At 36.1% G+C, this 14770-nt stretch overlaps 1 protein-coding gene across 1 annotated transcript in view; it reads right to left on the bottom strand.

Annotated features, from left to right (window-relative positions):
• The window catches only part of VEGFC (vascular endothelial growth factor C), a 104144-nt gene that overhangs the window by 11837 nt on the left and 77537 nt on the right, over positions 1–14770 (bottom strand). Inside the window, exon 4 of the mRNA XM_072775878.1 lies at positions 7699–7850. Coding sequence (XP_072631979.1) covers positions 7699–7850 — 152 coding nt within the window. The remainder of the gene's footprint in view (positions 1–7698; positions 7851–14770) is intronic.

A 14770-nucleotide genomic window follows, 5' to 3' on the forward strand; every position in this document is an offset into this window, starting at 1 on the left:
TACTTCTTCTGTCATATGTTAACACATTCGTGTGCCATACATATGGAAGAGCATGAATAAGAATGAAGAATAATGACTGGGGCTTTGGGTTGTATGTTAAGTGAATATGACACAGTTGAATTTCAAATCAGATTGGAGAGATATATTGGGATGGTTTTTTTTTTTTTTTTGGACTTTATTATGTTTGAAGATTGATTTTTTTTTTTTTAATTTAAAGAAGTTAAAAATGCAGTAAGACTACGTCCCCAAAGGAATGGATCAATTCCAAATCCCTGGTTTGCTCCTCTCAGCTGTGAGATGGTGGGGAAAATGGCTTAATCCCTCTGATTTAGTTTCTCATGTGTAATTGAGAATTTCACCCTCTTGTTTCCTCTGCTTTGTTCTCAAGGTCCTTATGCAATGTAGGTTATGAATAAATAAACAGGCTATCTCCATTCTGTGTCCTTCAGATAATGGGTCAGTCCTTGTCATTCTTGAGCATTACCTAATACTTGGTCATCTCATCACTTCTTTCCTTGAATTCTTGTTGGTTTTGCAGTATCCTTTGGATTTTGTAATAACCAGTTTTTAATCTTATTTTTTCTGACTGTTCTTAGTCTCCTGCACAGACCATTGTTTCGCCCAGCTTCCAAAATATTGATAATTCTCATGATGTCAGCTGCTGCTTCTCCTTTTACGGTATTTTCCTTGGTTGGGTTCATCTCTTCCATGCTCCACCAGCTTCATGCTGGTAGTACCAAAGAAGTATGCCCATCTTCGTGTCCTCCCAGCTCCAGATCCCACTGCTTACCAATCATTTCGGCGTGATTTCTTACAGAGACCACAAATACCAATGTGCATATCCAACCCATGTTCTCCTTTTCCAATCCATCCTTCCTGTGAGCACATATTCCGTGTTTGTATCATCTGTGTATACTTTCATCCTCAACTCCTGCCTCTGTGTTGTCCCACGCATGTAGCTCCCAAGTGGTGGGTTTTCTGAAAAACGTCTTTCCGCCTCTTTCCTCTCCATCCCCATTTCTACTGCTGTGGCTCCCACCCTTGTTATTTCTGTATCAGATTATTTCAGAAGCTTCTTCAATTTTTCCACTTCCTGTTTTGCTCCTCCAACCCACCTACTATACTGCCTTCAGGACAAGTTGTTCTTTCTATAATATACAATGTAAATACCACGAGTCCTACATGTACCTTCTAATGGTTCTTGAGAGACTTGAAGAAAAAGTCCACCTTTGGCATGGCAGATGCAATTCTGTGTAGTTCTGCAGACTCAGGCAGGTCCACGCTGTCTCTTGCTCGATGGTAGGCATGCATCCTGCATACATACTTCTTCTGCAACCCTAGTCCAGTTCCGTGTTCACAGGTCTGAGTTGCTTATGAGATTTCTCTAGAGGAGCGATCCTGTCTACCATTCTTTTCAGCCTAGCATCATAGCAATACCACGTAGACACACAGAAACTGTTTGATGAATGACTCAATAAATCAGAGCATGTGTTTTATGTACTTATTATATGAGATATACTTGTGTTTATACTCTGGCACATGAGCTGCTTTAGTTAAGGAATTCTATTATCTATTTTTTTAAATGTCCTACATCTCTTAGGATGGTGTAACACATATATAAGACTCAACCTAAAAATTTCATGAGTGAATGAATACTACTTCTACCAACTAACAAAATCTAGGGCATCACTTCTTATTCACAAATGACTCCCTCCAGAAAAGAGGCCCTCCATGTAAGGGGTCATGGGAATCCATGGTGTTCAAGTTGAAGGAAAATATAAGAGGAAATAAATGGAAGGAGAGAGAAAAATCTGTGAGAACATCAATAAGAATATTGATATCTAACTGCTTCTAGAGATAATCTCTTCTGTCTCTGGAATTTCTGATCTATTTTAGTGCTGCTGGTATTGAGACTTGAAAGGTTTTTGTTTTGTAAATATTAGAAATTCTATCAGCTATTGGGGGAAAACATGGGTTTAAGAGCTAAAAAGACTTGAATTTTAATTTTTTCTGGCACTTTTCTTAGCTATTAGGTTTGTGCTAATTAACATTTCTAGTGCTCAATTTTCTCATTTGTAAAAATGTCTGTAAAACTTCAGCCAAAATTTATTGAAAACTCACTGTCGGGTGTCAGGCACTGTGATAATGTTGACCAGGGATGACAGATTATAAACATCGCCACATCCCTATTTGTTAGGTGTTGTCATCATTCGCACTATTGCTCTTATCCTGTTACATCATTATACAATATCAGACTAATATGTAATACAGTATAATGTCACTGAATGTGTTAATCATGAGGATTAGGTTATAAATGTTATGCTGCATTGTTATTTATAACATTTGGATTTATTTATTTATTTTTTGCAGATGAAGAAAATGAGTCACAAAAAGTTTACAGAAACTAGTGAAAACTCAAAGCAGGAAATGAATTTTCTAACCAGGAGGCTGCATGTAGTATGCAAAGCCTTCAGCCCTGTGCTCTGTGGTGTGAATCATCAGCGCAGTCACCTGACAGGGCTAGGATGAGCATGAGGCAATGTGCGGGCAATGCTTGTGCATAGTAATATTTAGTGAACTACTACTACTACTACTACTACTACTACTACTACTACTACAGATATAACACGTGTCATCTCTCTTTGACTGTGAGTGCTATGAGGCCAGAAGCAGCTAGCCTCATGCTTATCCTCTTTCACACTACCTTGAAGCATTCTTTGCCCGTTTTAGAGACTCAACAATTATTTTATGAATGACTCATTTTATGAACGATTCATTTATTTATTGAATTATACTTCTTCATAAGTAATGTAAAACAGATGGTCTACTACTTATTTAACCTCATAATAATGGGGACATAATGCCATGCACTTGGGAAAGCTTTGCTGACACCACAGAGCTTGGGGAGGGCTGGGGCCACTGCTGAGAAATTGCAAATTCCACACAAAGGAGGGCTGGGAGGCTCTCCCCATATTTTCCCAGGGGAAATAATGAGAATCTTAAAAGATCTGACCTAGTTACCATAAAGATTTTAAGCAATCTACCATTTTAAACCTAAATGAATTTCAAAATTATCATTAGTAAAAGGACCTGTTTCTCTTGGCTTTTCAAAAATCCATTTTTTTTTTTGGAGAAATATTTTGCCTATGATAAAATGCTCCTATCTTAAATCCGCTCTCTTTTTCCCCCAAGTTTATGCACCCATATTACTATTACCACAATCAAAATAGAGAATATTTTTATCACCCCCAGAACTTCCCTTTGCACCTTCCAGCAATGCCCCACCATCTGTATCTTCAGGCAACTACTGCAATGCTTTCTCTCAATTTAGATTGTATTTGTCTTTTCTAGAGTTCTTGTAAATTGAATCCTTTAACATGTATTTTTTAGGTTAGCTTCTGTCACTCAGCTTAATGTTTTGAAAGCCATTCATGTAGTTCACAGCTCAAGAGTTAATTTTTTTCATATTACTCAGTAATGTTCTATTGTATGGATACATTGCAGTTTACTTAGGCATTCACCTTTGATGGACATTTGGGTTGTTTCTAGTTATTGGCTAATAACGCTTATGTGAACATTTGTGTGCAAGTTATTGTGGAGAAATGTGTTTTTATTTATCTAGGGTAAATACCTAGGAGGAAATTTATGGATTGCATTTGTAAGTATATATTCAAATTCATAAGAATCTGCCAAAATGTTCTGCAAATGGTCATACCATTGCACATTCCCATCAGTGATATATGAGCATTCCAGCAGCACCACATCCTCTCCAGCCCTTGCTTTTGTCATTTCTTAATTCTGGCCATTGTGGCGGCTGTTCCCTTTTAACAAATGGTTTTATTTTTTATTTTTTAAAAATTTTATTTATTTATTCATGAGAAACAGAGAGAGAGGGAGAGAGGCAGAGACACAGGCAGAGGGAGAAGCAGGCCCCATGCAGGGAGCCCGACGTGGGACGCGATCCCAGGGCTCCAGTATCACGCCCTGGGCTGCAGGCAGCGCTAAACCGCTGCACCACCGAGGCTGCCCAGTTGTTTTTAATTAAATTGTGGGTCACAATTCACAATAAGTGGAGACCAACATTCAAAAAAAAAAAAAATAGAGTAGAAAAAACATATCTAAGGGCATCACGTGTAAAAAGGCATACACTGATGGGGACACTATCATCTGTAAGGGAGTAAAAATTGAGTGCTGGGGAGAAGTCTTAGATCTTCCAATGGGTTTTTGGCTCTCCAAAACCCAACCATAGCTTTTGAATCCGCATTTAATTTCTATTGGGTTTTATGGGCTATCATGTGAGTAGCACTGGCATTAAGGATATCCAAAGCATATGAAAGATAGAGGCTATAAAATTATAGTGAATAGAGGGCTGTCACTAAAGGACTTTCTCTGGACCAAGTGCTCAATCTCAAAGTCATAGAGTGACAGGTAGGTGCCTGGTAGCTGCCTGGTGGGTGCTGCTTACGCTTGATCCCTGGTGCTTTGGTGTGTGATGTGAGCTTTGGGAATTAAGTAAAAATAGTTTATATTTTATTATTTAATTTTACAGAAGCTACCAAATCCATTAGAATATGTCAAATGCTGAGAAGAAAGAAGTGGTGACACTATTTAAATGAATATCTAGCAGCTGTAGAAGTTACAAGTTGTTTTCTCATATGAAGCAAAAGTTAAGTTCTCTAAAAGATTTTACAGAAACTATTTAAAAACTTATCTTCCTTTTTTTTTGGAAAAATGAGAGTGGAATGTCTCTTCTTTAAAAATATGTTTATGTGGTTATATATTTATATTAATTGGTACTTTCCATATGGAATTTGATTACCACTAAATAAGTTACCTTAAAAGTGTCTTAGCAAATACGGTAGTTATAAAATTATATTCAATGTTAACAGCTTTTACATTTTTAATGTGACTTTTAACTATAATATTTTTGTCATTTTTAATCCATTGCATTACTTTCTGTATGTAAAAAGCCCCAATATAAGTAGGTTTATGGTATTAAGATTTTATGGGGGAGGCCATAAGGGAAAAGGTCTATAAAAGGATCCTTAGGGGGTGATAATGAAAAAAGGGCTGGATAGCACTGCAGTAAAGGAAAGTGTTCTAAAATAATATTTTGTTTTACCTTTATAGTTCCATATGATTTTAACTACATATAAAGTTACATATTTATTTACATCTATACACTAGATATGCTATACACATATTATATAAACATAGATCTTGCACCTGCACAGACCCAAGTGCATACTGACTTTGAATATGAGGTGCATTTCTTATTGTAGATAGTGGTAAAAAATACTGAAAAACACAGATGAATGAATCAGATATGAATCTCAATGGTAATAATAAGTCTCTTTACTGACTCTCTCTTACGCACCAGGTACTGTGCTAAGCATTCAGTATTTCATGCATTCCTCTTTACATCTTTGTGCTTTTACATATAAGCAAACTGAAGTTCAGACACATGGAATACCCAACCTTAAACACTGACTTAGTGGCAAACCTGAATTTATGCTTAGACCTGGCTCATTGAAAGGCACAGGCTCTTTTTGCTCTTTTTGTCTGTTCTTGCCTTTGATTGTGTATATAGTACAGCAGTTCTATGAATAAATAATGGTAAAAATCTGGGGAAAACATGCAATTCCTACAAAATGCTGTGGAGAAATAAGTTATTTTATCTAACAAGCACTGGTTGGTCAGTGGTGTATTGTTTGGCCTCAACACTGGAGTTATTAGCTGCTTCATCTGTAAAATAAGGCTAATAACTACCACCAACTTCATAAGTGCTTTTGGGACAGGTTAAATGAAACAGTGAATGTAAAGGGCTGAAAGTATAATAACGGCTCAATAATTTTCAAGCCTGATTATAAGCTGTATATAGAGGAGGATATGAATCTACCTGTACCTGAAATGGACACAGTCTGGTTGTACATGCCACATTTATAGACCCCGACAAATTCATGCAAGGAGAAAGCAAATACAGTGATTGCTGTGGGCATTCAAGAAGCAAAGATAGCAGCAGTATTTGGACAGGATAAATGCCAATCAGAGACCTTTACATGCACTCTGAGAAGTGGAGAGGGCTTAGGAAGGCAGAAAAGAAGGGGAACTTATTTTAAGCCAGGGCCAGAATAGAAAGAAGATACAGAGCAGGAAATGAGCTTGGTGTTCAGGGAATGAGACTTTATAAAACCCACACTTGGTGAGAAATGAGAAGCAAGACAAGAATGGAAGGTTAGTCACAGAATGAGGAGTTGACAAATTTGCATTCAGTTCTTTGAGTAGCTGAAAGCCACCAACAGTTTCTGGTCAGATGAATGAAGTGGTACCTTTTAGAGCTTACATGTGACATCATGCAGGAGCTGGAGAGAGATCTGATACTAAAAAACTGATCTGAATGCCATGACATGAGATCAGTCATACATGCAAGATGGAGTGGACGAGGATGCCAGTGATGGAAATGAGATACACACTGGGGCAGATCTCTCCTGTCCACCCTCCAAAATCAATAGTGTTGGGGGTGTGACATAAGGGAAAAAAAGTAACAAATAACAACCATGTGATTTCAAGGTCTCAAAGAATATGAGAGCCAAGTGTTATGAATAATGTAGAAATAAACAGAATTATAAATCTTTAATTTTTGTACCTATTTTATCTAATATAATTATAAACACAGCAATATGAGAGATTTAGATGTAATATTTTTAATCAACCTGAAACCTAACTCTGGGAACGGCATGGGGATAATGGCTGGAGCCCTCAGCATGGATGAGCTGCCACAGGTGGTAGGGATAGGAGCTGTGTGAGTAAACTTGAACTTACAGCAATTTGGGGGGTACTTGTACCACTATGCAGCAGTGTCAGTTTACTCACAGATGCTGGTAAGGCCTTTTTGTTCCCACATTCGGGACAGACTTCACTCAAATTAGGTTATCCTTAGTTTTTGCCATAACTGCTTTACTTGTTGGCAGAGAGGAGGCCTCATTTTTCCTGAGACACAAAAAAAACCTATCCAGAGTCAATACCTGATGCTCTGTCCAGGTCCTCCTGTGTGACCCAGTGCAGCATCTGCTGCCATTTACCAGACTAAAAAATATGAGAAAGGAACTTGAATAGCAAATGTTACTTTGAATGTTAGTATGAAATAATAGCAAAAATTCTGTCAAGTAATTCATCAATATTTCAGTATTCACTCCTTGCTGCAACAACAAATATTAACAGAGAAAAAAATAAGTGAGATTGAAGAAAGGCAACTGAATGCTAACAGATGTAAAATAATTTTTTAAATGTTTTTGTTTTGGACCAAAAATCTTACTGAGGCTTAAATGTTTTTAGCTGTAACATCACCTATGACTTTGCACACTTGATTTCAGGGATGTCAGATTAGGCTAAATCACTGATAATATGAAGAGTGGTGAGATGTGTGTCCTTCCACAGAAATACTTGTTTTATATTATTATATATTGTCATATATTATATATTACTTATATTATGAATTACTACTACAGGGCTTTCCTGTTTCAGTCTAATTTTATTTTCGTGGTGCAAATAATTAATGTCTTCTTTTGTATTTGGTGCAGTATGTTATAGCAAACATCACAAAAATTCTCTTAATAAACTGTGTTTACTTGAAAATAATTTTATATTAGTAGATGAAGAAAAAAAAAGATTTAAAAAAAAGATTTAATTCATACTCACTGTGGTAGTGTTGCTGGCAGGGAACGTCTAATAATGGAATGAACTTGTCTGTAAACGTCCAGTTTAGACATGCATCGGCAGGAAGTGTGATTGGCAAAACTGATTGTTACTGGTTTGGGGCCTTGAGAGAGAGGCACTGTAATTTCAAACAACTACAGAGAAGGGACAAAGAGAAGAAAAAATTATATCAATGCGAGAAAGCACTTATGGTAAATGTTGGCATCCAAAAAGAGTGAGATTAATTCTTTGTGATGAGGCCGTGCTGCATAATGTATGCAAGGATGCAAAAGTTTTTTATGATTACATCGCAAAAACTGTTTTGCTTCTAATCTGTATCCTTTATCAGAATAATAAATAGTCCATATGTTTATCTCATATCACTCTTATAAAGCATATTACAATTTTGATAACCAGCTAATGATTACAGACCAGAGACACAACAGACCACCATGTTCAGGGAAAAAGAATATTTTTCAGAGTCCTAGATTATTCCAAGGGTTACTAAAAAGTCACACAGATATAAATATCTTTGTGATATAAGAGTAAAGAGCTATTGGCCACACAACCTAGAAGTGTTTGGTTAAGTCCTATTCTATGTAAACTGAATACAGAGACTTAAAATTGATTTTTATTCCAAATTAAATTTCTACCTCAAAGTAGTTTTACATTTGTCCAAGATAGCTTATGAGTTTCTTATGTTTGAAAGAAAAATAAACACATTCATCACTGAATAGAGGTTTGTTTCTGCTATTTTGACAAAGGTATTATGAAAGTAATAAGCTTAAAATACAGTAGGACATTATGCATGTTTGTGGGTTAGAGTCTCAAGATTTAAAGTCTTATTCTGAATGCCTTGTCTATAGGGGACTTTAATTCTCCTCTTCCTTCTTCAAAGTCAACATTTTAAACTGAATATACAAATAAATTAGTAATTAAGAAAACTAAGTGGATTTACATTCCCAAGGTTCTTAAAATCTAAATTATCAATAATAATGGTAAAAGTGAAATCCTGGCCATTACTTGCTTGATAAGATCAGTTTGTTGTCCAAAAACTGTAGCTGAACTGCTCTGATGTTATTTGGTGCCTTTTAGGCAATCTGAGCACAGTTAAAAATGATGATAAACTTCAGACCCTTGTGATTTGGCCCGTCACTATAATTTCATGCCAACACCTAAAGATCATTGAAAATCTTTAGGAAATTGTATTAGTTGCTAATTTAGTCCTACAGGAGATCCAAGGAAATGAATTTTGAATAATGAAACAGAGATACCTAAATTATAAAATGTACATTTTCTTCATTTGAAAGGTATTCATATATATTCATTGAAAAATTCAGCAACTTAGCATATGTCCCTTAGGAAGAATAGGTGCAGGGTCACACCCTGACAGGGCATTTTTAATAGCAACCCCATTTGTAATTTGTATGAACTTGAAAGAGTCATTTAATTTATCTAAGCTATAAATTTCTTTAAAATTCAGTAAACTGAGGAATCATGTGACCCATTGCTCATGGGACTTTATAAAAATTACACAAGCTAATGACTATGAGTGTGATATGCATACCGATTGCCAGAACGATGTGTTCTTATTTGAATACATTCTCAAGATTCTGGATCTTCTCCAGAATACTATCCATGCTACCTAGATAATCTCAGCATATTCCGATACTACGACTTTGACCAGTGTCTTCCCTAGAAGGACATTTGTTTATGCAGTTTGGGGGAAACTTCCTATTGGACAAAATGTCACTGATAGAAATCCTTTGCACTAGGTAAAAATATTTTAAGAGAGAGAATTCTGCAGGGTCTAAATATACTGCATTTTATCTACTTCTTAGGACGTTTCAGGACCCTACATTAAAAACCAGTGTAAGAGAAGAAACATAAAGTGGTTTAGAAAATAAGCAATATTTAATAAATTGCTTATTTGGTTTTTGTATGTATAAAATTTGACCATTATTTAAACCCTATATTAGTAGAAATGATAGGAAGATGTACAGATCTGCTTATAAAATCCTAAGAATTTATGTCTAATAGGCATTTAGATTTGTGTCTAGAGCTTAGGCAAGCCATTTAAAAGCCAACGATATTAAAGCTGTAGTTGAAGTCTTGGACATTACTTGGAGATTACTTGGCGAGATCATTTTGAATGAAAAGAAGAAATGTCTCATAATAGAAACCCGGAGAACAGGTACACTTAAGGAGTGAAAAAAAAGGCAAATGAAGTAGTAAATATGTCTGGGAAGAAGAAAGATGTGAAGACAGAGAACCAAGAGGGGTTTATTGTTAAACCAAAAGAAGCCAAAGGAAAGAGGAGAGCTTCAGAAAGGTGTCTGTGGGTATGGGTGTGATGTCCCGGAGAAATAAAGTGTAAGGATAGAGTGGGAACAAATGGGTACCAAAAGCTGCCCTAGGTGATCTGGGGGGCCAGGCTATGAGATAGGAGCAGTAGGGCTTGGGTGGGGGGCAGGGGCAGGAAGGGATGGAGAGGCAGTGAGGGGGAACAGTCTCCAGCCACTGCTTGGGGTGGGGGTGGAGGTGTTAATGTCCACAATCAGGACCTGCCTGTGAGGACCACAATCAGGACCTGCCTGTATACTTAGGAACTGGGGCTTTGAAGAACGTTGTAATGAGATGAGAACACTTAAGTGAACATCACGAAAGCATCTTCCTGAAAATAAGCCTGACTCTATTTTCAAAGGGTGGAAGAGATTTGTATCCGTGAACACATGGACTAAAGGGATAAAGGGACAAGAAAAGAGGCACTAAAAAAATCACTATTTAGAAAACTATTCTTTCCTCTAAGTTGAACTCATTCATAAGCATGAAAACTATGCTCACTCAGTTAAGTGTCTGCTTTGGGCTCAAGTCATGATCCCAGGGTTCTGGGATTGAGCCCTGCATCAGGCTCCCTCCTCAGCAGGGAGTCTGCTTCTCCTTCTCCCTCTGCCTTTTCCCCTCTAATTCTATCTAATAAATAAATTCTTTAAAAAATCCTGCAGTTCAATATGAGAAAAATTTACTAATAGTATAAATAAAACCCCAACACTTTAACTACTGATGTTTCATTTCTCTTATTTAAGTCTAGGTAGGCAATTGACCAGCTGAAATCAGTTAATTTGATCAAAAGGATTCAATAAGCTGAAAATTTAAAGCAAAGGAAAAAAAAAAAAAAAACAACCCAAAACTTTCCTTCTCTTGAAATGCATCTTCCACCTCCAAATTTTTACCTGAATTTTTCATCTAGTTTCTTTAATTCTCTGCTTGACTGTGTCAGCGGGGACAAAATTCAAGGATCCAGAGAAAGATGCCTTGACCAATAATAAACGTAGAAAGGTTCTTGGTAATCAATTTGTCTTCCTCTATTAACTTCTACCAACTACCAACCTCTATAATCTATCAACTTCAGAAAAATGAGGAGAGGGCAGCCCCGGTGGCACAGCGGTTTAGCGCCGCCTGCAGCCGAGGGCATGATCCTGGAGTCCCAGGATCCAGTCCCACGTCAGGCTCTCTGCATGGAGCCTGCTTCTCCCTCTGCCTGTGTCTCTGCCTCTCTCTCTCTCTCTCTCTCTCTGCATCTCTATGAATAAATAAATAAAATCTAAAAAAAAAAAAAAAGGAGAAATGAGGAGAGTGTGCCATATGTGTGTGTATTAGGGCACAATTGTACCTATTGTGGCTCTTTTGAAGGGGACTCTTCCATTTTCCAATATCTTTCTGTACTGGTCTTAGGTGTGTATATTGATTGACTTTTCTCACTTAGGACTGTAAGGTTTCTACTAACTTTTTAATAAGTATGATAAATTCTGTTTTCTTCCTTACAGACCAATTTGTGAATTTTGAATTACTTATATTACTAAGAATGTCCACAGACCTTTTTTCCTAATCAGATAGTATATGCTTAGAAAATGTAAACTTTTTTGAACTAAAAATAGTAATAATTTGAATCACCATATAAACTCACAAGACGCCCCCTGCAAATAAATAAACTTTCCAAATTAACCAGCAATTTCCCTCCTTTACTAGAGATAGAAGAATAAACCAGAGCAGAGTCTTAGAAACAAGTATTTGAGTTCTGCACCTGCAGTTTACTACTTCTATGACTGGGAAGAATGATCTAATTGCCTTTTGCCTCTCTTCTGTTATCTATAAAATAGGGATAATAATGGTGTGATTTCCTAGTGGAGTTCTTTGGATGATGATTCTCCTTCAAAATGGAGTTGAATCTTCATTTGAGGAATTATAACATTTCTGCTTAAATTTTTACCTTCTTTAGTTTTCAGTAACTATTTATTGAGTACCTATGAGATACAGAGCTCCAAGCACCTGCTAGCTTCTCAAAATAACAGTCATCAATCAATGACCCTTGCCTCATGCAACTCTCTGTCCCTCCCTCTCTCATACATATATGCACACACATACATACATGCATGCATGTACATATCTATAAAGATACTATGTTAGAATTTTTGAAATATCAAATAGTTCAACAAATTCTCTTAACATGCCTGCATTTTAACTCTCAAGAAATCTGTGCTTGCCATTATAGAAAGATCTGAACCAACATAGTAACTATAACTTTTCCTCAAGAGTCAAGTTCTATCCATGCACATCACTATTGAAACAATAAATAAATTATTTATATTTTAATAAAACAGGAATGCTTATACTAAACTGTTTTGTGTCTTCATGTGTGCACAGTAGTATTTTCTATTTTAGAATTAAGCTCATAGAGTGTAATGTTCATGTATTATGCTCAGCATTAGCTAATAATTCCATGTATATGTGTGCCCAGTCAGTACTAATTGAGGATGATGACATTTATTCTTTGATATTCTAAACATGATGATTTTCCTAAAACAGTTTTATGCTATCAAGTGAACTGTTCTTGAACAATACACGATAATAGCTTGTACCTAATTTAGGATCTAAGTAGTAATAAAGTTCGTAATGGAGACTGATGGTACACTCTCTGCACATGCCTGTTAGAACAGTTGTTGGTTTTGATGATCAAAAGGTTTATATAAAGATGGCATTTAAACAAGCTTGAACGGGGGGGGGGGGAGTAGAAAAAAATGTGTATTCTACAAAATTGCAATAAATAAGAGGAAACCAAGCATTTCCAAATGAGAGGTTACCAGTTGTTTGTTACCTACTGGAATTCCTTAATAAGAATATCTAAATAGTCGATTCTCACCAACAAGAATGGACTTCGAATAAAGCCATCTTTTCAAACAATAGATTGTTTACACCAGCATAGCAACAGTTGTAAAGCAACAATTCCTACTTCTACTTATCTTGCAGGCTATTCAAGAAAAAGGTGTAGAACTTCCTTACTGACGAGATCCTGGATTACAGTTTAGTATTACATTCAAAAGGAATGTTTGTGTGGGAACAATCATCAAAAAAAAAAAAAAAAAAATGGCCTCCCTTTACAGCACCTTTATTACACCCTGAAATATAACCAGTTTCTCTTTATAGCATATCTCATTGCCATATTTAATTTAAATAATCCAACTTTGAGTCATCAATTAAGTATATAATTAAGTATAGAAGCACTTTATAGCTTCTGGAAAGTATGGTTAATAATTGCAAAATGAGAGAGAGGAACTATGTGGCATTTAAAGAAACAACCCCTAAAAATTGAAAAAGGTGAAAATTAAAGGTCCACTGACGGCTTCTCAAGTGAGCATACAACACGTGGCTCACTCTCAAGGGCCTACAGAACTGAAATCAGATCTGGGAAGAACACAGGATAGCAGATCCTACCGGATGTGCTTTTGTACTTACTTAATTTTCACATGTTGTTATACGTGAAATGCATACACAATGCTATAATTAAAAACTCCAATTCGGGAGTTTTAGAAATACTGAATAAAATTTGTGCACAGGATCAATACTTGGAGTTGGAAGAAAGGAGTATTTTTAGCAGATGCATTTTGTTTTTCTTAAGGCAAATGTTCTTCCTAAACTTCTGATAACTGGTATTTTCCCCTCACATCTGGATAAAACCTGATTTCCCACAACTGTGTTTGCCAGATATTAATTAGCTAAAGATTTCAAACAAATCACATTCTGCTTGTTGAGTACATATGAGTGTAATCTTTCAGACTGCTGCAGTGCAAAATAATACCTCTAAGTTTCATTCTATAGTTGTACATTTTACTTAGGTTTAAATATATTCTGCTATAGAAGGAAAATTTTGTGAAGCACTCAGGTCAACTCAGATATAATCTGGCATGTTTTTGCTAATATATGCTTTTATTATTTCTTTATAATAAAGAATAGACTGGCTTATTTTTTGGAATGGCAACACAGAATTTTAAATACTGCTGTGCATGTCCATCAGAATGAGCTAGAAGAGACCCAGCTCCCACACTGAGCCAAGTCCTTCAGCTGGCACTCATGGACACAGCAAAGAAGCTGTGTTTTCTTCAGCTCCAACCCCAAGATTTCTACGGAAGCCCCATGGGCTTGGTATTTTTTTCTTTCTCATTCCTATCTCCAGTAAACCTACATAAGGTAAATACTAACATTTAAATAACTTTTTAGTCCAAATGTTTGGCTCAAAAGCAGAGGACTTCCTTCTGCTTCTACTTGAGTCATCAAATAATTTATCTTTTGCAAAATTCGCTTTCTACTTTTTGGTTCTATCTCTTAAATATACAACTTCTCATAAGAAAATATACTGAAAGCATATGTTTATGAAAGAGGTCAAAAAGACACCCAATCTACTTCTTAGAAGCAGATAGCTAAGAGGACTTTGAAGCAGTTGTGACCTATTAGTTCACTTTGGAATGCTTAGTGCATATGGTTTCACTTTTCAACTAATGGCTGGCTTCCTCACACATTCTGGTAACCTGCCCTTCATTGAGCCCCATAAAAAAATTCTAGGAAGTTTTTATAAAAAAAACTTGGGTTTTAAATTACTTAAGGTACATTGTCCTTAAAATTTATATGATTCTAGTTGGTGACTTTTGTTGCTAAAATATATGTCTGGAACTCCTTTAACAAGACAAAAACTCTTTTTTTTTCTTCCCTTCAGAAAATACAGCGGTAAGAAACTTCCTTT

Source organism: Canis lupus, chromosome 15 (genome assembly GCF_048164855.1).
Source record: "Canis lupus baileyi chromosome 15, mCanLup2.hap1, whole genome shotgun sequence".
In the NCBI taxonomy this organism is placed as follows: domain Eukaryota; kingdom Metazoa; phylum Chordata; class Mammalia; order Carnivora; family Canidae; genus Canis; species Canis lupus.